At 45.8% G+C, this 24,019-nt stretch overlaps 1 protein-coding gene across 2 annotated transcripts; it reads right to left on the bottom strand.

Annotated features, from left to right (window-relative positions):
• Positions 1-286: 286 nt before the first annotated feature.
• On the bottom strand, positions 287-16,057 carry snx6 (sorting nexin 6). Of its 2 annotated transcripts, none has more exons than XM_075448360.1 (14): positions 16,006-16,057; positions 15,810-15,860; positions 12,755-12,859; positions 12,557-12,667; positions 11,723-11,844; positions 11,526-11,649; positions 9,799-9,894; positions 9,612-9,717; positions 8,605-8,680; positions 7,491-7,530; positions 7,290-7,376; positions 7,046-7,205; positions 4,076-4,161; positions 287-1,892 (listed from the first exon to the last, which is right to left on the bottom strand). In XM_075448360.1, the coding sequence occupies exons 1-14, from the start codon at positions 16,009-16,011 to the stop codon at positions 1,839-1,841; spliced, it is 1,224 nt and encodes a 407-aa protein (XP_075304475.1). In that variant the 5' UTR covers positions 16,012-16,057; the 3' UTR covers positions 287-1,838. The 2 variants fall into 2 exon arrangements, with proteins under 2 accessions (XP_075304475.1, XP_075304476.1); XM_075448361.1 differs by having other exon boundaries at positions 15,810-15,857; positions 16,006-16,029.
• Positions 16,058-24,019: the final 7,962 nt, after the last annotated feature.

Genomic DNA, 24,019 nt, shown 5'->3' with positions numbered 1-24,019 from the left:
CAAGATCAGGCTACATCCCTTCCTGAACTATGGAGCGGACCAACGGTCATAGTAAGAGAACATGCCTACGTTAATCTTGCTTCAAAATAATTAGTGCCGTTAAGGTGTTATTAACGTGGTCATTTTAACAGCCCTGGTGGAAACCGTTGGAAACATGAACTGATGTGTATAAATCCACAGGAATCCGATCAAAAGATGGTGCAGAACTCTGCCAGAGAAGCTCGTGTAGAAGCTGACCCTCTCCTCCTCCTCTGCGGGGGCCAGGAAACTGCTCAGACACACACCATTTGTAAGAAAAGTGTCCATACATTTTTATTAAGTCTCAGAGTGACCAGCGTGGTTTACAGACCTGCTGAAGTTTTAACAACTAAAATGTTGTGAATTTTATCATCAGCCACTTTCTCCCCCCTTTTCTTTTTAATCACATCTTCATTTTGAACCAGGAATGGAAGCTTTGGTCACGTACGAGTGAAAAAACATTCATATACAGTGCAGTTTAAAAAAAAACAGAATGGGGACATAAACTGTGATTTCTTCTATTTGTTAACAATGAATCAAATGAAGCAACTGACTGACTTTAAGGCAAAAAGACTGAAGCTCCACCACCTGGAATGACAAAGCTGATCAGAGAAAACCAAGCGACAGTGATGATTAGCGTTCATTAGTTAATACAAACATGTACAAGGCTTTTCTATTTTATTACATTTTAATGAGAACAGGAACCAAGGGCTGGCCTCCACCACCACACAGCAGCAGCATACATTTAACAATTCCCAGAAAAACAAGCACCACCAAAAGTAAGAAGGAAGGAGAAGGAAGATGAGGACAGACGACAGGAGATGGCAGATGCCGCAGAAAGGACAGACTTCTTCTACGGAAAAACACCTCCATGCAATCCAGCAGTTTTCTGAGTCCTGAAAGTTAAACTGGATAGATTTTTCTACATTAATTCAAAGATGTTCTTTTTCCTTTAAGTGCCTTAAACCTTTAAATCTTGGCAACTGGACAAACGTCCCTAACATGAGACTTCAGAATTAGCAGGTAATGCTTATGAGATCCAGCTTCCAGTTGGTACTCTTTGCAGTTTGCTTCTGTTTCCTAACTGGACTGATATTTTTTAGAATTTGCTTAAAAGACAAAAAAGATTTGAATGTCTTGGCATTAGGTCATTAAAGATGATGGGATTGTTGGCTGGGAGGGTGGTGACCAGCAGGGACACGTGGACCCGTTAGAGCAGATGCAACGCGCTGCCATCCGCATCAGCTCCTGTGAGTGACATTCATAGGTTGCTTTCTACTCTGCTCCAGGCTGATATCACATAATGAGGATCTGATGCGTCACACCAGCTCTATCACCTGGTTTGTTCCTTAGTTCTTACAGTGAATGGATTTCACAGAGATTGCAGAAAAGTAATAAAACTAAAGTATTTAACCATGTTAATAATGTCCAACAGAGCCAGTCCAGATAATGTTCAGAAGACTTTCATATGAATGTCACTCAAGGAGGAGGGAGAGATTAAGAAAGAAAGAAAAGCTTCAAACTGAGCCAGGTGGTTTTGTGGTACCTGTAGGAAGTACAGTCATGCAGGTCTAATTCTGAACCAGCAAGACTAGAGCGGGTGCTTCAGAGAGACAGGGAGAGAGTTAGGAGAATGAAGAGAACTTTAGTTGGTTGGTGATGCAGAAAACAGACTTCCGGTTAATTGGGAACCCTTTGCTGTCTCTCTCTCTCTCCGTCTCTCTCTCTCTGGCCCAGAGTTCTCAGTATCGTTCGTCCAGCCTTACTGGCCCCCACCTCACAACGGGCGTGTCCAGCTGGCGGTGGGCAGGGTTGGACACTTAAGTGTTTCCTTTCAGTACGCCCAAACAGCTCTGCAGTAGCTGGAGGTTTCCCTGGAAGTGAGAGAAGGCAGGGTCAGAGACGGTGCATGATCCAGCATTGCGCAAGTTTCTCTCTTGCATGTGTTTTGTAGTTTGCAGCGCGTTTCTCTCTGGCATGTGTTTTGTAGTTTGCAGCGCGTTTCTCTCTTGCATGTGTTTTGTAGTTTGCAGCGCGTTTCTCTCTTGCATGTGTTTTGTAGTTTGCAGCGCGTTTCTCTCTTGCATGTGTTTTGAAGTTTGCAGCGCGTTTCTCTCTTGCATGTGTTTTATAGTTTGCAGCGCGTTTCTCTCTTGCATGTGTTTTATAGTTTGCAGCGCGTTTCTCTCTTGCATGTGTTTTATAGTTTGCAGCGCGTTTCTCTCTTGCATGTGTTTTGAAGATTGCAGCACGTTTCTCTCTTGCATGTGTTTTGAAGTTTGCAGCGCGTTTCTCTCATGTGTTTTGAAGTTTGCAGCACGTTTCTCTCTTGCATGTGTTTTATAGTTTGCAGCGCGTTTCTCTCTTGCATGTGTTTTGAAGTTTGCAGTGCGTTTCTCTCTTGCATGTGTTTTGAAGATTGCAGCACGTTTCTCTCTTGCATGTGTTTTGTAGTTTGCAGCACGTTTCTCTCTTGCATGTGTTTTGAAGTTTGCAGCGCGTTTCTTTCTTGCATGTGTTTTGTAGTTTGCAGCGCGTTTCTCTCTTGCATGTGTTTTGTAGTTTGCAGCACGTTTCTCTCTTGCATGTGTTTTGAAGTTTGCAGCGTGTTTCTCTCTTGCATGTGTTTTGTAGTTTGCAGCGCGTTTCTCTCTCATGTGTTTTGTAGTTTGCAGCGCGTTTCTCTCTTGCATGTGTTTTGAAGTTTGCAGCGCGTTTCTCTCTCATGTGTTTTGAAGTTTGCAGCGCGTTTCTCTCTTGCATGTGTTTTGAAGTTTGCAGCACGTTTCTCTCTTGCATGTGTTTTGTAGTTTGCAGCGCGTTTCTCTCTCATGTGTTTTGTAGTTTGCAGCGCGTTTCTCTCTTGCATGTGTTTTGAAGTTTGCAGCACGTTTCTCTCTTGCATGTGTTTTGAAGTTTGCAGCACGTTTCTCTCTTGCATGTGTTTTGTAGTTTGCAGCGCGTTTCTCTCTCATGTGTTTTGAAGTTTGCAGCGCGTTTCTCTCTTGCATGTGTTTTGAAGTTTGCAGCGCGTTTCTCTCTCATGTGTTTTGAAGTTTGCAGCGCGTTTCTCTCTTGCATGTGTTTTGAAGTTTGCAGCACGTTTCTCTCTTGCATGTGTTTTGAAGTTTCCAGCGCGTTTCTCTCTTGCATGTGTTTTGAAGTTTGCAACGCGTTTCTCTCTTGCATGTGTTTTGAAGTTTCCAGCGCGTTTCTCTCTTGCATGTGTTTTGAAGTTTGCAGCGCGTTTCTCTCTTGCATGGGTTTTGAAGTTTGCAACGCGTTTCTCTCTTGCATGGGTTTTGAAGTTTCCAGCGCGTTTCTCTCTTGCATGTGTTTTGAAGTTTGCAGCGCGTTTCTTGCATGTGTTTTGAAGTTTGCAGCACGTTTCTCTCTTGCATGTGTTTTGAAGTTTGCAGCGCGTTTCTCTCGTGTTTTGAAGCTTGCAGCACGTTTCTCTCTTGCATGTGTTTTGAAGTTTGCAGCACGTTTCTCTCTTGCATGTGTTTTGAAGTTTGCAGCACGTTTCTCTCTTGCATGTGTTTTGAAGTTTGCAGCGCGTTTCTCTCTTGCATGTGTTTTGAAGTTTGCAGCACGTTTCTCTCTTGCATGTGTTTTGAAGTTTGCAGCACGTTTCTCTCTTGCATGTGTTTTGAAGTTTGCAGCGCGTTTCTTTCTTGCATGTGTTTTGAAGTTTGCAGCACGTTTCTCTCGCATGTGTTTTGTAGTTTGCAGCGCGTTTCTTTCTTGCATGTGTTTTGTAGTTTGCAGCGCGTTTCTTTCTTGCATGTGTTTTGACGTTTTGACCGCCACTCATGATACACTCATGATAGAAAAACATGTGACCTACTTGACTGCAGACGTTTTTTTACACTCAATGGCCATCAAGTCAGACAAAGTCACACGAGAATGCACCTGATGCTGTACAGGTGAGCTGCCCTAATGTGTGAGGGGGCCTGCTCAGAGACGGCTGCTCTGATAGAGCTCCTCTGAATGCAACATGAGGCTGTCCCTGAGCTACTCCTGACACTTGGAGGTCACACTATGACTTCAGTACCTTGGCATGTTTGAGCTCTAGCTCTGCCAGCTCCACCAGGTTCTTCCTGAATGCTGCCACTCTTCGTGTCTTGAAGTCTATGAGCTCTGCACAAAAGAGAAACAAATTGTTAGAATGTGAAACCAACAGCATGTACTACTGAGCAGGTTCAACATACTCAGGGTGTGTCTGACCTTACCAACTATAACAATTGAGATAACCTGCGTCCTCACATGGGGATCAAACCAAGTTCTCAGACTCTGGATAGGAGTATGTTCATCTTAATGGGGCAGTGTTGGTAACTGATGACCAATCCCAATCATGGATCTACGGTCTCATATTCTCACAAAATTAACAGAGCAATCCTAAACTAATCCAAAGTATTAAAAATATACAGACCAAAAGGAACACAGCTGTTATAGTCAGAGCGAGAAGGAAAAAAATTTGTCTGTGTGAAGGCTTAAGTCAGCATCTTCTCAGTGTTAGCACCCAGTCATTACTGTCTGCTTCTAAATTCAGACAAACTGAAGTCGTGATCTTTGGACCTGAGCGCTTCAGGGAGAAACTGTCTGGTTATATAGTTACTCTAGATCAGGGTTGGGCAACTGGCAGCCTGGGGGCCGCATATGGCCCTCGTCCTCACTCAGTACGGCCCGCAAATAGATCAATAATAATTTAATAATTAAAAAATAAATAAATAAATAAATAAATAAATAAATAAAATAAATTGTAATTATACTGTTGACCGATAGAGGGCTCACCATACGCAAACAATAGCGGGGCCCGGGCCGCTTTCCGCAACAGCGAATAGGAAAGTCAAGAGCCATGGCCACTAGCAGTGGCAAAAAGAGAAAACTTGACCGAGAAAATCACATTTTCAGCCAAAATGGGAAGAAGAGTATATCTTCACCAAATTCAAAGGAAAACCAATGGAAAACAGATATAAATTCATATAAAATGTGTTCTTATTGAGAATCATTTGTAGCGTCTTTCATATCCAATTATTCGAAGTGCGTAGTCATTTGGCCCTCCAATGATAGTGCCCTCTTTATCATGGAAGTTGCCCATCCCTGCTCTAGATGGTATTTTCTTGGCTTCTGGTTCTACAGTGAGGAACCTTCATCATTTGACTCACATATAAAACAGGTTTCTAGGACTGCCTTCTTTCATCGTCGTAATATTGTTAAAATCAGGAACATCTCGTCTCAGAGTGATGCAGAAAAACCAGTCCATGCATTTGTTACTTCAAGATTGGACTGCTGTAATTCTTTATTATTGGGCTGTCCCACATATTCTCTGAAAAGCCTTCAGTTGATCCAAAATGCTGCAGCCAGAGTTCTGATGAGAACTAACAGCAGAGATCATATTTCTCCAGTTTTAGCTTCTCTTCATTGGCTCCCTGTTAAATTCAGAATAGAATTTAAGATTCTTCTCCTTACATATAAAGCTCTTAATGACCGAGCTCCATCATATCTTAAAGATCTCATTGTAAGATATTTTCCTAACAGAGCACTTCGTTCCCAAACTGCAGGTTTACTTGAGGTTTCCAGAGTTTCTAAAAATAGAATGGGAGGCAGAGCCTTCAGTTATCAGGCCCCTCTCTTGTGGAACCAGCTGCCAGTTTGGCTTCAGGAAGCAGACACCCTCTCTTCCTTTAAGACCAGGCTTAAAACTTTCCTTTCTGATAAAGCTTATAGTTAGGGATGGCTCAGGTGATCCTGAAACATCCCATAGTTAAAGTGATAGTTCGGAGTAGATTCACCCTAGGGTCATTTGAACCGTGACATCCAGCCAAGTAGCCCACCCGAAGTTTTTTCGATCTTGGCTGAACATCAGCTGAGTTACTGAGTTATCCCGAATAGCTTAGTACAAGCGCTAATGGAACCTGGCAGTATCTCCAAAATTACCACACTAAAATCACATGCCATGACACCAAACTTCTACAGTAGTACAAATATGGTCTGTACTCACAAAACGATGCATTTGTAAGTTTGTAAGTTTGGTGTCATGGCATGTGATTTTAGTGTGGTAATTTTGGAGATACTGCCAGGTTCCATTAGGGCTTGTACTAAGCTATTCAGGATAACTCAGTAACTCAGCTGATGTTCAGCCAAGATCGAAAAAACTTCGGTTGGGCTACTTGGCTGGATGTCACGGTTCAAATGACCCTAGGGTGAATCTACTCCGAACTATCACTTTAAGCTGCTATAGGCCCAGCCTGCTGGCGGGCCTCATCTGTAACACCTATCTTCACTTTACTCTCTTTATGTATATCTGACATTATTGTGGTCATTAACTCGTGTTTCCCTGTTCCAACAGGTATCCTTTGGATGGTGTTACAGTGTTTGTTGTCCCCTCTTTTCTGTCTTCTCAAACCCCAGCTGGTGGAGGCGGATGGCCACCCTTCCTGGTTCTGCCAGAAGTTTCTTCCTGTTAAAAGGGAGTCGTTTCTCTCCAGTCGCCTCAGGCACGCTCAGGACGGGAGATTGGACTGAAGACAAGTTTCTGTGCAATCTGCTGGTTTCCTTAGCTAGGAAATTATTTTTGAATTGACTCTGTATGAATGAATTGGATTATTTAGAATTTAATTAATTGGATCATGATTACAATGAATTGGATTGTATTATTGAAGTGCCTTGAGGTGACATTTGGTTTGATTTGGCGCTATATAAATAAAACTGAACTAATCGAACTTCCTCTGAGCAGGCTGCATGTTAACAAAAGCTACAGCTGTTATGGAGTCACATCCTATGATGAACAGCCCCCCTGATCAGCCCTCTTCTCCTCAGATGCACACGGATCCTTGTATGATCGACACAGAGCATATGGCGGCGCTCGTGTTTAGTTGCATTTCTGGGGAGATGTGAATCAGGCTACGGTGACACTCAACTGTAGATGGAGGGAACATGACTGCGATACAGGCTCTGCAATGACTTAATGTTGAAGAATAAATGAAGTTTAAGGCATTCCATTGTGCAACAGAGTGCATACCTTGTTTGGCAGATTCTGAGATCTTCTCAAACTTGTGGCAGCAGAGCTGCTGGCTGGTCTCAGCCTGCAGAACGTCTCTGTTTTTAGCTCGCGCTTTATCCAGAGCTTTGTTAGCATTCTCATAGTCCACCAGAGACCGGCTCCTTCGGTACAACAAGTCCTGTGGGGAGTCAGAAACACAAATCAATATTTCACCAAACCATTTAATCAAATGTTGACTTTTAACTGCCTGGATCAGTCAGACCTTTGCAGCCTGCGACTCTCTCAGGTAATACTTTAGCAGATCAGCCAGCTTTAGATCTTCATCTGCTGCTACCCGGGCTTCAATTTTCTTTAATAACAATAAAGAAAGAGTTAGCAGATGGAAGCTTCACACGTAGAATGTGACCAAAGGTACAGGAACCAGCCTGTCAGCATAGTTAATCAGCTCTGAAGAAACACATACCCTAGTTTTCTCAAACAGCTCTGACACCTTCAGGAAAAACCTTCAAAGGAAGAAACAGGCAACAAATCAACAAAGAGGCTGTTGGCATGTTTACACTCACACCAAAAGCCATTTGTTCATTTATTCAATTCCTGATGTCAAATTTGGGTTGTTAGCCTCCTCAGAACTGTATACGACTTATACCTGGATAAGAAAAATAACCAGCAAAAACGTTCTAAGCAAGGGGAAGGTTGTAGGAACAGAAGCCCCTTTCACACTGCGACCCGCTACCTTAGCGGGTCCAAATTGCACCTTCGACCCGCGTCGAGCAATGTGAACGCTTGGTGTGTTGGTGACCCGTGTCGCCTGAAGCCGAGTTCAGGGGGCGTTGCCTAGTGGCAGAGCGTCACACGAAACACATAAAATGCTGGGCGTGTACAATGACGCAGGCACAAGCCATGCGTCGGAGGTAGGGTTTTTGCAATTGTATGTGTAGTTTATGTAGATGTTATTTTACGGGGTGTGGATGGTTACAACGTGGGATGCCGCCGAAGAACATATGCGGAGAATACAAGAGCACTATAGTCCCCGAAATGTGGCGGTAAATAACGTCCTCTGCTCGGAGGCTGAGGAGCTCGCGGACCTCCTTGTCTCCCCAGTTGGCCATTTTAAAAAATGTCTCCAACTTGATGTAGGCTAAAACAGAGTGAAACTTGTCCTCACCTGTCGCTGTTGTTCTGAATCAGCTGTCCATTCTGTCTTTTAAACTCCTCACGTCACGCCACGCCCACGTCCGACCCGGGTCGATTGCGTTCACACCAAACTCGGCTCGGCAAAAAGACTAGGGTCCGACGCGGGTCGAAAGGCGAGTCGAGTTGACGCGGCAGCCCGGGTCGGCAGTGTGAACGCAACAGCGGACACGCTAAATTCGCGGATTAAACGCGGGTTATTCGGCAGTGTGAAAGGGGCTACAGAGACGACTGCGCTGAAGGGTGCATCTGTTGGAGGGGGGACCCTGCATGCATCACCACAAGTAATGGGTCTTAAGGTGTGAACAAAGCAGTCAGACCCGGCTGAGGTGGAATACTCCAAACTGAATGTGTTGGATCTTTTGAAGCGTTTTGTTGGTCCATACTTGCAGAGGTCTGTGGAGTCCTGAGTTCCTAACGTGTAGAGTGATGAGGCGATTCTGTTCATGTCATCTGCAGCATCTAAACCGTCAGAAACAAACAGAGATATCACAGAGTTTAACACAATCATCCAGGGGTTAACAAAACCACAGCATGTACATTTAGTGTGTGCTGTAAACCTGGGAGGACTGTTGGCTCAGGTAAAGGTAAGAATAATTAGAAGGTGGTGAGATCACAGCATTGTGATGTGGGTGTGCCTGATGTTCGCAGTTATAGCACCAGCCACCTTAGTGCTCACATGGCCGAACAGAATCTGATGCATCGCATCACACGCCTGCCCATGCATCGCATCACACGCCTGCCCATGCATCGCATCACACGCCTGCCCATGCATCGCATCACACGCCTGCCCATGCATCGCATCACACGCCTGCCCATGCATCGCATCACACGCCTGCCCATGCATCGCATCACACGCCTGCCCATGCATCGCATCACACGCCTGCCCATGCATCGCATCACACGCCTGCCCATGCATCGCATCACACGCCTGCCCATGCATCACACGCCTGCCGATGCATCACACGCCTGCCGATGCATCACACGCCTGCCGATGCATCACACGCCTGCCGATGCATCACACGCCTGCCGATGCATCACACGCCTGCCGATGCATCACACGCCTGCCGATGCATCACACGCCTGCCGATGCATCACACGCCTGCCGATGCATCACACGCCTGCCGATGCACAGTATTCATGTGAAACCGAACATCCAGGCAATTAACCACTGCGGAGATGACGATCAATCAGTCTAACACCAATAACCAGCCCGTTTCATCTGAGCTGACTCTCTGCATCTGGCTATCAGTGCATCTTCCACAGGAAGGAGGAGGAGCGTCACAGGTTCATGTGTGAACGGAAGATTTCATCCAAGACTTCCCCCACTACCGGGAAAACTTCTACATTTGGAAAACTCCAAAATGGAATGTTCTGCGTGCTTTGTTCTTACTTTTGTGCGAGCGGATCATTCTGTCACATTTGGCCGAAGCATCTTTGACTCTGTTGTGGTATTCTAACAGAAATGTCTTCTCGTGCTCAAAGAAATCATCCACATCCTGAAACAGACAAAGAAAGCAGATATGGGATCATTCAGCTCAGCCGGAGGCTCTGAACTCTGAAGGCTTTGGTGTTCTCACCTTGACTCCGGCCACCAGGACACCGTCTGCAGACTTCACAACGTTCTTAAAGAAATCCTCCAACTTCTCCTTCTTGTTCTTCCCTCGTACACTCAGCTGTAAGAGACAACCCATCTGAGGTCACTCCCAGCAGCAGACTGACAGAAGGTGCTCAGACATCCTTTGATCATTTCTCCTGTCTGCCATCACAAGGCTCTCCATCTGTGGCCCATGAAGACTACATGATAACCTGCAGCCACTTTTTACAACTCCAGCATACAACAGCTGAGCAAAACCTCAACTACGGGTTCAATGTTGTCCCACCCTTCCATTAGATCCGGGGATTTTCTGAACTATATACATTTATTTGGCATTTTCATAAGTACTAAAATCAAATAGGAGGTCACATTCCAAAAGATGAGATGAAAAAGATGGAGCAGATATTCTGAGGGAGTCTTTTTATCTGACGATATAAAATCGTGACTGGCGAGGAAGAGTGGAGAATCGCAGGCGATCTACCAAATTAGAGAAACCGTATAGATCGCCTTTGCCAATCAGCGCAATGTTTTTTTTTTTTTTTTTTGTTTTTTTTTTTGTAATGCTGGTTCCCGCCGATGCGGCAGACGTAGGGCGTCCTTAACCTAACTGACCAATCATAGTGAACTGTGCGTCGTGACACTTTCTTACACGCCTCCATGTTGTGTTTGTAAAAACTTAGAAAACGCATGGACAGCCATGGCTGAAAGCCAAGCCGACGAGCTGGTGAAGAAGAGGAAATCCCCCTCTGTAATTTGGAATTGGTTCGGGTTTTCTTCTACCCTAACCCACTGCTGCTGGTCCACATCAGGAATGGGAACAGCAGCAGCGGCACCATCCACAGCACATCCATAGCGGCGCACGGGAGAAACTCACGGCCAGCAGCAGCACTCTCGGGTCGGATGAGGAAACCGCTAGCTCGTAAGCTAACTACGGTGCAAGAGAAAAGGGATGCACCGCGAGCGTGACAAACATTACACAGTTGGAAAGTATTCCTTTAGGGCGCTCTGGTGATGGCAGTGCGTGACTGTGGCTGCAGTAAATGAACATGCAGCGTTGCTCATCTGTTGCTAAATGGCATCATGAGGTGGAGTCAAGTCGTCATCAGTGGTTCGTTTTTCTATTTCCGGTTGCTTCACTCTCACTGTGTCAGATGTCATTAATTAGATCATTATTTTTCATCTTGAATTGGGTTACAGTTGAATTATAATGTGTTGATTGCCAAATTCTTTCTTTTACTCCTTAGCTCTTCTGTGGTTCAGCATGTCGACTTAACTCTACTGTAATTGGTCTTTTTTTTTTTTTGGATGGAAGATCGTGATAAAAAAATCAGAATCGTGATTTTATGCAAAAAAATCGTGATACAACATTTTTTCCATATCGCCCACCCCTACAACCGACTCATCATTTCCAACATTTTTTGGCATGACAGTGATGGGAAGTGGAGATGCCACTCCATTGGTTCTGGGTTTACACAGTGAGTTGGTTAGGTGGCCATATGCTTTAATTACATAAACATTTAACCTTTCATTTCTAAATGACCAATACTTTCCTCTCCACTTGAGTTTGTGCCGTCGTGCCTCCTCACCTGACCTGCCTATCCACCTGATGACAGGTGTTTTAAGCTGAGCTGCAGAAAGCACTTTGTTCTTTTTTAAGCTTAATCCAAAGTAGTTGTGCAGCGCCTGATAAATGCGAGAGCCGACACTCACATCCTGGTTGTACTCCAGGAAGACGTGGAAGTTGAGGTCTTTCCTGAGGACAGGGTGAGCAGCCACACGACACAGGAAGACCTCATGCATGGCGACGGTCTTCTTAAAGATGGCCAGGTACTCTCTGAAGGATAACACACCACAGTCAGCGCGGTGCTTCACCAGCTACCTGAGAACCAGTTGTGATGTTGACTCACGCCTCCAGCTCCTGCTTCATCTTGGTGAACTCCTCCTTGGTCATGGATCCTTCTCCCTCCCCCAGCTTCTGCAGCTTCTCTCTGGATGCATCAAAGTCGGGTCTAGGAGGGGCTGGAGGAATCTACACAAACACAACAGCGCCACCAGCTTTGGTTCATCCCCTTTCATTTTCAAAATCCCAAATCCCATCATTAATTCTATAGTTCATGTAGAAATAAATGAGCTAATAATGCTCAGTGGGAAGTTCAGGATTTAGTTTCACATTTGTTACTGAACGTACCCTCAGTGCAACATGGATAACAACTGGGGCATATAGGCCACAGAAGCAACAGTTATTAATGTTAGCTACTAAAAACATGAATGGTCATGGAGCTGATGTGTGATGGAGGAATAATCTCAGTGGTGTTCTGAACCAGGCTGCAGCTGCTCCACTCTGCGGTGCGTTTTAACAACTTCAGCAGCTCAACACACGCCTCCTGATGAGACTGAGCTTAAAGAGGAAGCAGCAGCTAGCAACGGTCCAAAAGTCGGAGAGCATCTGAGAATGAGGATGCTCATCAGCTTGGTACGTGGTCGAAATTACAAAAGATTTACTGTAAAAAACATGCTCCAAGGGTTATTAAATGAGGTCAACAGAGGCAGCACTGGGTCCAGCAGTCACTGCACGCCCTAAAACGGTCCACTTGAACATGGAAGAAAAGCAGCTGCTGCACTGTTACTGCCTGTTATTTTTTCAAAAAGCACATGTTTCAGGAAAAGGAGAGAAATAAGTGAACATTTTCTCTTTAAATGGTTGACAGGAAATAACAGCACTGAGTGTGTGTGGCTCTTACGATGTATCCTGCATAGTCTTCATTTTCAACAAACGAGTCGTGCAGCCAGATGAACTCTTCGTGCTGTCGGACCACAGAGAACTCGTTCTGTTTGAAGTTGGTGAGCGTGCTCTGAAAGTATGAAGCACATCATGCATTCCAACACAACTCCAGGACCGCTTTGGCACAGTGCAGCTGGGAAACTGAAGGCTATCTCACCTTGGTGTGGACAGTAAATTTGACCTTGTCTCTCTCACTCAGAGCGTCAGAGATGTCGACTTGTAGCGTAGCATCCATCTCCAGATCCACATTGACTGCCCGTGGCTGCAGGAGGGCGACAGACACCACATATCCCATAATCCATCACTTCCAGTTTTCAGAGGACAGACTATGAAAGCTGACTGACATCAACCTGTTTGCATCAAAGTGACAGTCAACAGCTGATACGCTAACAATGAAACCTGTTTCCTCTCATTCTAATGACATGTGTTCATCTCCGCTTAAAAACATCTTGTCCAGGGGCCTTTGGCTCCGTGCACATTCCATCAGTATAGAAGAAAAGAATGGCTACGAGCCTAAATGGCTGAAAACCTCGGAATCTGCAGCCCAAACATGATCTTTGTGGAGTGAAATGCTTTTAATCCTCTCGTATACTCAGAGGACAAGTAAGCAAGTTTTATTGGAAAAAAAGGTGATCTGAACTGTTCATCTGGAGGTGTTAGGGCTGGGCGATGTGTTTTTTTATTTTTTATATCAGTCAATATCGATATATATCAGGTTCATAACTCTTAGCATCCACTTGAACCCTTATTTTCCACTGTGCTTATTGGTACACCACCACATCCTTCTCTCTACCCTGGAGGGAATGGGGGTCTCTGGCTCTGCACTCTCCATGTTCTCATCCCATCTGACTCCTACCAGGTAACACTGAGAGGGTCTGTGTCGAAGCCACGTAGGCTCACCACTGGGGTTCCACAGGGTTCGGTCTTGGGTCCTCTTCTTTTCTCCCTCTAGACATCATCTCTTGGTTCTATCCACTCCCATAACTTTTACTCCCACTGCTATGCAGATGACACCCAGCTGATTCTGTCTTTTCCCCCTTCTGACACCCAAGTGGAGGCATTGCTGCGTGCCTGGCAGACATCTCGGGGTGGATGTGGATGCACCACCTTAAGCTCAACCTGGACAAGACTGAGCTGGTGTTTCTCCCAGGGAAGGGCTGCCCGTTCAGAGATCTGGCCGTGGTGACGTCAGCTCGGACTGCGAGGAGTCTGGGTGTGACCAAATGTCGTTCTGGGCAAACATGGCATCAGTGACCCGTTCCTGCCAATTCCTCCTCTACAACATCCGGAGGATTCGCCCCTTCCTCACCAAGGCAGCGCAGGTGCTCATCCAGGCTCTTGTCATCTCCCGCCTGGACTACTGCAACTCGCTCCTTGCTGCTGGCTGAAAACTGAGGCGTTTTTATGAGACAGGTTCACATACAGTTGCCAGGTTCTTGGAAGCAAAGATAACCAGAGACCCATTTAAGGCTCTAGCATGGTTGCCGCGTCTGTAAGCGCGAGCGGTGTTGATGACGTCATGATTTCGTGCCCGCAATATATAGTGGCACAAATCAATGCGCCAGTCGTTGCAATTTTCTCCATCACAGAGGTGGCACTGCTACGTTAAGGTTACCGCTAACTACTCTACAGCGAAGAAAGTCGAGAAGAAAACAATGAAGAGCAGGAACACTGTCATTAATGATACTGCTGCAGTATTCGGATCATTTTAATTTTTTAATTCAGTTAATAGAGGTGAAGGTTTGAAACCCCCGGCACACCAGAGTCTCTGCCCTCTTCTTTGCCTTCACGTATCTGTCCTGTAGCTTCTTCCACACATTCTTACAGAACTCTCCCTCTTTCCCCAAAGTTCTGCCAATCTCTGTCCACCAGTTTTGGGAGTTTACGTGCTCCCTGTGCTGTTTCACTGCAGTTTCGTACAGCTGCCTGTACAAACGCACCTCCTGACTGAGCCTGGTCTCACATGGGTCCATCCGGTTTTTCGTTGGTGGCGCCGCCAAGTTACAAAAATCGACAGACGCGTCAACCATGCTAGTGCCTTTAGGGTAATCATCCTGCAGGGCATCTACCACTATGATCAACGTCTACTAACCAGCATGAAACGATGTGTTGATCAATGCAACACCACCACATGAAAACCAAGCCAAACTTGAAGAGTGTGGTTGAGCTCTGGCATCAGAAGTCTGGTCTGCATGATGTGTCCTCCACCTCAGACCATGGCCACTCATAGACAGGTGCAGCGTGGAAGCTCACAGTGCAGGAATGACAACTTCTAAGTGAGAAGCAAGCCAGTGAATATAGTGAACAGGGTGGGCATTTTTCTGTCTGTCGGCTGATTCAACTTCCAGTTCGAGTGCACATATCAGACATGATGTCATGGCACATCACTTTATGAGATGGCTGAAATCACAGTGTATAGCTCACAATTAACTCAATTCAGCCTGCACTGCTGTGTGAGAAGCTCCAGAAAATACAGCTGGAGGTCTCCACAACCCCCTGGATCCCGGTTTGTGACCCCGCAGGGTTCAGGGGGCTGAGGACCAAGAGCCAGGAGCCCGTTGTGTGGCCTGCTGTGGAAACAATCAGCTCACCCTGAACATGAACACAGGAGATAGCTGCAGATGTTAGGATGACTGGGAAAAGGCCAACACGATGCCTTTTGTTCTCATCTTTCAGTATTTTTTTTTTTCATTGCAACAGTTTACTTTGCCTCCAAGATGAAAAAAGTATCCGTGAAATCCCAGCGTGTGACAAAATGTGAGAACACATAAGGCCGCACTTCTACGGAATGATCGAAAGAAACACACACATAGGGACTGGGTGTATGTGGGTCATGTGACAGGCTGATGGCGACCGGAGGGCTCAAACAGCAGCTCCTGGTGATGGGAAACTGACCGGCACAGCGGGTTGTCACATCAACCTAACGGCTAACCGTTAGCCGTGGAAGCTAACGGCCTGTGGCTGATTCCAGTTGGCTCAGTTGGACTCTGGGCCGGGAACCCAGTCTGACTAAAGCTGAGATGCTAACTACCATTTAGCATGAAGCTAACATTAGCTAGGACGGCTAACCAGAGTGGAAAAAAAAGCCAACGCTAACTCACTGCTTTTGCTTAGCCATACAGAACCGAACCCTGAACCGAAGCGGACGGCTGGGTCCACATGCAGACAGGCAAACAGATTCACGGGTACAAAGACAAGCGGAATGCACTCACCCCCCGGTCCTCCTCGGAAAGGAAGTCGGGACCGTCATCCAGCCCTTCCTGCTGCAGAGACAGAAACACGGAGCCATTAGTTCACAGACACCCCACATCTAAAGCATTACAACAGCATGGCCGACCGTGCCCCAGCACTCAGGTGACAACAGAAAGATAGGAAAACACTGAGGGCAGAGGACAGACTGGGACCCACCATCATGGCTGCGAAAGTCTGGGAACAGGAAGTGGTCAGTGTTGCCAGATCTCGTGAGAAAAACAAGCAACCAGATCTCTGGAAACGAGCCTCAAGCATTCGACTTATTTCTTCTCAGAAAAACTTGTTGAACGTTAACGGCGCTTTCCTCCATTGATTCCACATGTTTGACAGGCTTTACTCTTTCTGTCTTTCTGATTCCACTTTACAGAAGTAAAAGTAGTCAGATTACACACAAAGAAATTTCAACTCGATTATGCAGTTCAGTTTTACCAGTGTACCCAGTAACCAGTACAGTCATCCCTCACAATGTAACCGCAATGTTTCCGAAAGGTTCCAGTCACAACCTCTAGATGAAGGTCATCTTCATTAATACCCATCAAGGCAAGGCAAGGCAAGGCATCTTTATTTATATAGCGCATTTCATACCACAGGCAACTCAATGTGCTTTACATAAAGACAAGGCATTTAAAAGAACAGCATAAAGCAGCATAAAAACAAGCAATTTAAAGAAAAAAAAGAAAAAATAGAATAAAAATTAAAGCAATCAAAGAAGAGGGGAAAAAGAAAAATATAAACTCAACCATAAGCACACCGAAAGAGAAATGTTTTTAAGCTGGATTTACAAGTGCTTACAGTTGTGGCTGATTTCAGTTCTACTGGTAGTTTGTTCCAGTTGTGTGCAGCATAACAGCTAAAAGCTGCTTCACCGTTTCTAGTTTGAACTCTGGACTCCACTATCTGACCTGAGTCAGCAGATCTCAGAGCTCTGCTGGGTTTATACTCTACCAGCATGTCATTCCTGTATTCTGGACCTAAACCATTCCGTGATTTGTAGACGAGCAGCAGAACTTTAAAATCTATTCTGTATCTGACCGGGAGCCGATGTAAAGACTTGAGAACTGGGGTGATGTGATGTGATCTCTTTGTTCTGGTTAAAACTCGGGCTGCAGCGTTCTGAATGAGCTGCAGCTGTTTGAGACTCTTTTGGGGGAGTCCAGTCAGAAGACCGTTACAGTAGTCAAGTCTGCTGGAGATGAAAGCATGAATCAGCTTCTCCTGATCTGTTTGGGACATGAAGAAACCCTTAATTCTGGATATGTTCTTAAGTTGATAAAAGGCTGATTTGGTGACTGATATGATATGATTGTTGAAGGTCAGGTCTGAGTCTATCAGCAAGCCGAGGTTCCGGACTTGGTCTTTAGTTTCTAGAGACAGTGACTCAAGATGTTTACTGACAGCAAACCTCTTCTCTTTGTTGCCAAACACAATGACCTCAGTTTTTTCTTGATTTAACTGAAGGAAATTTTGGTTCATCCACTTTTTGACTTGCTCTAAGCAGTCGCACAATGACTCTATAGGACTGCAGTCATCTGGAGACAGTGCGAGATATATCTGTGTGTCATCTGCATAGCTGTGGTAGTTGACTTTAGAGTTCTTCAGAATTTGACCCAGAGGCAGCATGTATAGGGTGAACAGAAGGGGTCCAAGAACTGACCCCTGAGGAACTCCACATGTCATAGCAACTCGATCAGATTGATTACTTCCAATAGTCACAAAATAACTCCGCTCCTCCAAGTAGGACCTGAACCATTCTAGGACTGTCCCGCTGAGTCCTGCCCAGGTTTCCAACCTGTTCAGCAGTATACTGTGGTCCACAGTGTCAAATGCAGCACTGAGATCCAACAATACCAGAACTGACACCTTGCCTGAGTCAGTGTTCAACCTTATGTCATTTAACACTTTAATAAGAGCCGTTTCTGTACTGTGGTGAGGTCGGAAGCCTGACTGAAATTTGTCAAGGACACTGGAGTTCAAGAAGTTACTGAGTTGATTAAAAAACACTTTCTCAACAATCTTGGCTATAAAAGGAAGATTTGAGATGGGTCTGTAGTTGGTTAAAATGGAAGCATCCAATGTTCTCTTTTTTAGGAGTGGCTTGATGGCAGCTACTTTTAAGGGTTTAGGAAACGTGCCTGATTGAAGTGAGCAGTTTATTATTTGCTGCAAATCTGTTTGGACAGAGCTTACAATAGTTTTAAAGAAGTCAGATGGCATTGTGTCAAGACAGGATGTTGATGGTTTAAGATGCTGGACTGTTTCTTCTATGGTTTTTTGGTCAACTGTATTGAATTCTGACATCATAGTTGATTGATTCCTAGGTGGTTTTAAGGTTTGCGTCATTTTATTATTTTGCTGATTTATGTTGATATTTAGCCTTATAGATTTGATTTTTTCATTGAAAAAACAAGCAAATTCATTGCATTTTTCTGTGGAACAGAGTTCTGAAACTATCTGTTTTGGGGGGTTATCAGCTTATTAACCATAGCAAACAGAGCATGAGTGTTGTTGATGTTCTTATTAATCATTTCAGATAAGTGTTGCTGTCTAGCGCGGAGTAACCCGTGGTTAAAATTACAAAGACTTTGTAGAGGTCATGGTGAATTTGAAGTTTAGTGCGTTCAGGGCACAGAGGTCTCTGCAGCGGTGCAGCCAGATGTGCAGCCAGATGTGCAGACATGTTGCTGCACGGTGCAGCAGTGTGGCAGAGCTGCACCTTACCCCTGAGCAAAAAGTAGTTTAGTCAAGTGAACTACTAGTATACTTAATATACTTAAGAATAATATAGTGAATTATACTTGGCCTATACTGAAAAGTATAAAGAAAAACAAAAGACTAAGTACATGAATACTAAGACTTACACTTCTACAGGCCAGTACACCAGTACTGCTTTTCGACCAGGGCCGTGCTGGTGCTGGTGCTGGAGCCGGTGCCGAACTGGCCTCGGCCCGGCACCGGCTCCAGCACCAGCACGCATTTCCATAGGGTTCAGTACTGAGTAGAATTTTACGAGCGCGAACCGATCTAGAATTTAGGGTAGTGAAGCGCAATAATGTTACCATGGTAGCACAACCTCAGATCATCCACCATGGCGCCCCGAAACGTTTGTCTTGTTTTGCTGGTCAGCATTATAAAAGCATTTATTCAAGTTCAAAATGAAGGGTGGTTGCGTCTAACCACACTTAAGGCTGATTCATACTCGGCGCAACCTCGCTCATACTAGCTGGTCGCAAATGGCGCAAACGGTCACGTGTCCCAAAATTCCGCCACGCCCCCCGTCGCAAGCTAGAAAATCCTCGCGCGGCGCAAGGGCGCGCACACAACTTTTTTTCTGACTTTCCGCGCGCTCCACCGGAAACAGCTGACCAAGAAAAAGAAAACATGAACACTGCAGAGACCGCGGTGACTGAGAGGGTGCGCCTCTACAAACATCTGTACGACACGTCTATGAAGTTACACTGGGACAACGTTTGACAAAGTTCGTCTTGTTGCAAAGGACGAACATTCCACCTTCTCTTCTGTTTTTGCCGCAGCCGCTTAGCTCTGAGATACATATACAGTTCTACACCCAGAGTAAATTCATTCCTCATCAGATGTGCCAGCCTCTGCTGACGTGAGACCACAGGTGGCATTGTGTATGCTTTCTTCATATGCTTTTCAGCTTGTTTCCTCAACAGTGACGCACGCTGGTCTGGAGAGAACTGCAAATGTGACGCATTCTCGGCGCAAACTGCGCTTATGAGCTGAAGGAACTGTGAAGGGGCTGGCGCTTTCGATGACGTCATTAATGGTTCTCGAGCCAGAACAGTTGCACGTTTGCGCCGAGTATGAATCAGCCTTTAACAGGCTGCATAGCAGGAGAAGATTGTCCGCTAGACGTCGGGTACGTGTTCTATGAATTCCGATAGGTCCTAGTGGGTGTCCTACTTTCAATCAAGAAAAGTGTCTGGCAGCTTACCAGATGAGACAACCTAATTAATTTGTAATTCAATGCATATGACAAATAAAACTCCTTGTATATTTTGCACACTTAACGAAAAATGTTCACGTGTGCTTTGATTTCGAGGGTTCGTTGTTTTATTACATTCCTCACAGAAAATACAGCTCCGGTACATTTCAACTTCTGCCTTCAGTTCATAACAATCTCTTAGGTTTCGTTTTGGTCACGTGACCTCAGTTACTGGCTACTCAGCTCTTTCTATGGTCTTCTGCCATCTTCTGGTAACAACGTGCAACTGCACGATTAAGTTAAAAACACACACAACTCCTAACAGGACAACAAAAAGACAGAGAATGAGAATAAGGGAATAACCAAAAAGACAAAAATGGGGGGTTCACTACATATAACTGAAATGACTTTTCTGGATTGAAAGTAGCCTACCTGGCACCTACAACACTATTACAATCACCCGTTTTGTAAGTGGTGGATGTATTATATAGACCTATTTATCTGTTACTAGATGCTGTGGCTCCGGAGACAACGAGTGTCTCCTGTGGTTTGGAGACATCCACGCACAACAAATTGGTGGGATGAAATTGTGCCGACATTCAACCGCACTCATTTCATGATGAATTTCAGGGTCTCTCCAGAGACATTTGACTACATGTGCCGTCGTCTCGGACCCACAATTGGCAGGATGGACACAAATTTTAGACTATGCATCCCTGTCCGAAAAAGAGTTGGCATGGCACTGTGGAAGCTGGCCACCAACGGCGAGTACCGGACCATCAGCCACCTGTTTGGAGTGTGAATAAGCACAGTGTATAACTCTTTAAGGGACTTTTGTGAGGCAGTGATCAATGTCCTGCTTCCACTCCACTTGCCTTCACCAGATGCAGAGACATTTGTTGAAATGGCTGCCTTTTTCAAGGAGAGATGGGGTGTTCCTCAATGTGTGGGTGCTATCGATGGGAGCCACATACCCATAATTGCACCAGAGGAGTATGCCACTGACTATTTCAACAGGAAACACTTTCATTCAATAGTGTTGCAAGGGGCTGTAAATGGGAAAGGGCAATTTTGGGATGTGTGTGTGGGGTTTCCGGGAAGTGTGCATGATTCGAGAATATTGAAACAATCGGATTTGTGGAAGAGAATAGGGGATGGGCAGATTTTTAATTCAGACATCCAAAATATTGCAGGACATGGCATAGGACATTACATAATTGGAGACCCAGCTTACCCATTACAGAGATGGCTGATGAAGCCATTTTCAGACACTGGTCGACTGACAGAGGAGCAAAAAACATTCAACTATAGAATAAGTAGGGCACGGTCAGTAATTGAAACAACCTTTGGGCGTCTCAAAGGTAGGAGGAGATGCCTTATGAAGCGCAATGACTGTAAATTAGACATGGTGAAGAAAATGGTGCTGACATGCTGTGTATTGCACAACATGTGTGAGGAGAATGGAGACTGGTGTCCTGAAGACATTTCAGAGAGACAGACACAACCTCCCCTTTGTGTTATACCTGAACGTGGGGAGCAAGAGGGAGCGGATGTGAGAGCCACATTAATACGCTACTTCACTGGAAATGACTGAGAAACATACACTCATAGAAATATTTATAATTGTTCAAAAAATTTATATATTATAATTTATATTACAGAAGTTATTACAGTAGTTGTTTAAATATTATATAAATACATTGTATAAATAGTGATTGTGTGTGGGTGCGCGAGTGTGTGTGTGGGTGCGCGAGTGTGTGTGTGTGCGTGCGAGTGTGTGTGTGTTTACTGTTCTTTTTCAATGACGGTCACAATACGACCTAGTAAACTGATGAGAGCTGAACTTGATGTGTCCATCCGGTTTAGAAAAGCCTCATTAAACTGGCGGGTCTGCTCCAAAAAGATTCTATCTCTTCTTTCCTCCATCCGTTCCATACTGTCCAACAGTTCCTCTTGCTGAGATTTCCTTTTTCCTACGGAAGATAATAATAATAATAATAATAATAATAATAATAATAATAATCTTCATTTCAGTTTGCTCATCATCGCTTTCCTTTTTTTGTCAGACGTAGGCCTACATTCTTGTAAAGCATTCATGGTAGCCTACTGAATATGCCAGACAGGGTAGACAGGCTATGGCTTAGTTAGAAAGACCAAATGAGCAAAATTCACAGTGTGACTTAAGAAAAACACAAGATAGTCAGAAGGCTCCTCACCCTTCCTAGATTCATTGTGCGCTGGTGCAGCTGGTTCAGATGGTGGCTCTTCATCACAGGGGGGCTCCAAATCATCTGCATCTTCTGACGAGAAGAGACAGAAAAACACAACTGGTAGACTAAATGTCAAGTCTAAACATTAATAGTAAAATGCCTCTAGGGGGAGCTACCTTTCTAGTGCTACACATATTGGGAACATACAACAGAGACAGAATAAGAGATCAAGCTACGGACTGAAGACATGTACAATAGTTTTATGAGTGATGGGGAGTAAATGCCATGAAGCCAATTGCTACATGGTAGGATATCACAATTACAATTCAACTTTGTATTTCAGTTCAATGACTCGGGAAAACCACTAGCCACAGTGTCTGTTCCTCAATCAAAACGTTGTGCAAGGCAATAACAAGTGGTTACAGCAATAGTTGCTAGCTACACGGCCAAATCAGGCACAATGACCTGCACGTCATAAATATGAATACATTAAACTTAACAAGCATCTCACACAAACACAAAAACGTACACGTACCATTGACGTATTGGTCACACATCGCCTCCAACAGCTCGGTAGCAGTAGCAGTAGAACTAGTAGCTCCAGCTGTGTGATCGTTTGCGGCCACCCTGGAGTTCAGGGCTCCCTCCAGGCGGTTAGCTGGTCTGCGTCCCAAAATATTATCGAGAAGCGTAACATTGATGCCACTTCTTATTTTCACCCTCCCCGCACCTTCTGGCCATCTCTGCCTTGTGGTCACGGTATTCCTTTTTGATTTTTTTTAATTTGTTCGTTATTTGGTCCACTGTTCGGTGGTAGCCCACCCCAGCCAATTCTCCCCTAATTTCCTCGTATATCTTCCCCTTTCTAACTGCCCCCTCTAATTTGTCTTGAATTTCCGTTGATGCCCAAATTCCAATTAATGCATTTGTCTCCTCCACGGACCGTTATCGTGCTTTTTTCTCTAGTAGCGCTAGCCATTTTGTTGCTGGGTTTGTTTACGATGTTGCTGTGGTGATGATAGAATCTGTGGTGTGGTTGCTGTAGCAACAGCCAGTGACGTTTGTGGTGCTCAACTCTGGCCCAGCAACTTTGCGGAGCCGACGGTGCCGAGTTTTTTGGGCACCGGCACCAGTCGTGTATTGGTCGAAAAGCATAGAACCGGTGCTGGGCCCGGCACCGGCACGGCACCAGCACCGGCACCGCGTCGGTCGAAACGAGGTACAGGAGACAGGCCGGTACACCAGGAGACGGGCCGGTACACCAGGAGACGGGCCGGTACACCAGGAGACGGGCCGGTACACCAGGAGACAGGCCGGTACCCCAGGAGACAGGCCGGCACACCAGGGGACAGGCCGGTACACCAGGAGACAGGCCAGCACACCAGGAGACAGGCCGGTACCCCAGGAGACGGGCTGGTACCCCAGGAGACGGGCCAGCACACCAGGGGACAGGCCGCTACACCAGGAGACGGGCCGGTACACCAGGAGACGGGCCGGTACACCAGGAGACGGGCCGGTACACCAGGAGACAGGCCGGTACCCCAGGAGACAGGCCGGCACACCAGGGGACAGGCCGGTACACCAGGAGACAGGCCGGCACACCAGGGGACAGGCCGGTACCCCAGGAGACAGGCCGGCACACCAGGGGACAGGCCAGTACACCAGGAGACAGGCCAGCACACCAGGAGACAGGCCGGTACATCAGGAGACAGGCCAGTACCCCAGGAGACAGGCCAGTACCCCAGGAGACAGGCCGGTACACCAGGAGACAGGCCGGTACACCAGGAGACAGGACAGTACCCCAGGAGACAGGCCGGTACACCAGGAGACAGGCCAGTACCCCAGGAGACAGGCCAGTACCCCAGGAGACAGGCCAGTACCCCAGGAGACAGGCCGGTACACCAGGAGACAGGCCAGTACCCCAGGAGACAGGCCAGTACCCCAGGAGACAGGCCAGTACACCAGGGGACAGGCCGGTACACCAGGAGACAGGCCGGTACACCAGGAGACAGGC

The sequence above is a fragment of the Odontesthes bonariensis genome, chromosome 17 (assembly GCF_027942865.1).
Source record: "Odontesthes bonariensis isolate fOdoBon6 chromosome 17, fOdoBon6.hap1, whole genome shotgun sequence".
In the NCBI taxonomy this organism is placed as follows: Eukaryota; Metazoa; Chordata; class Actinopteri; order Atheriniformes; family Atherinopsidae; genus Odontesthes; species Odontesthes bonariensis.
The sequence above is the reverse complement of the archived record's forward strand: the minus strand, read 5'-3'. Positions and strand labels throughout refer to the sequence as shown.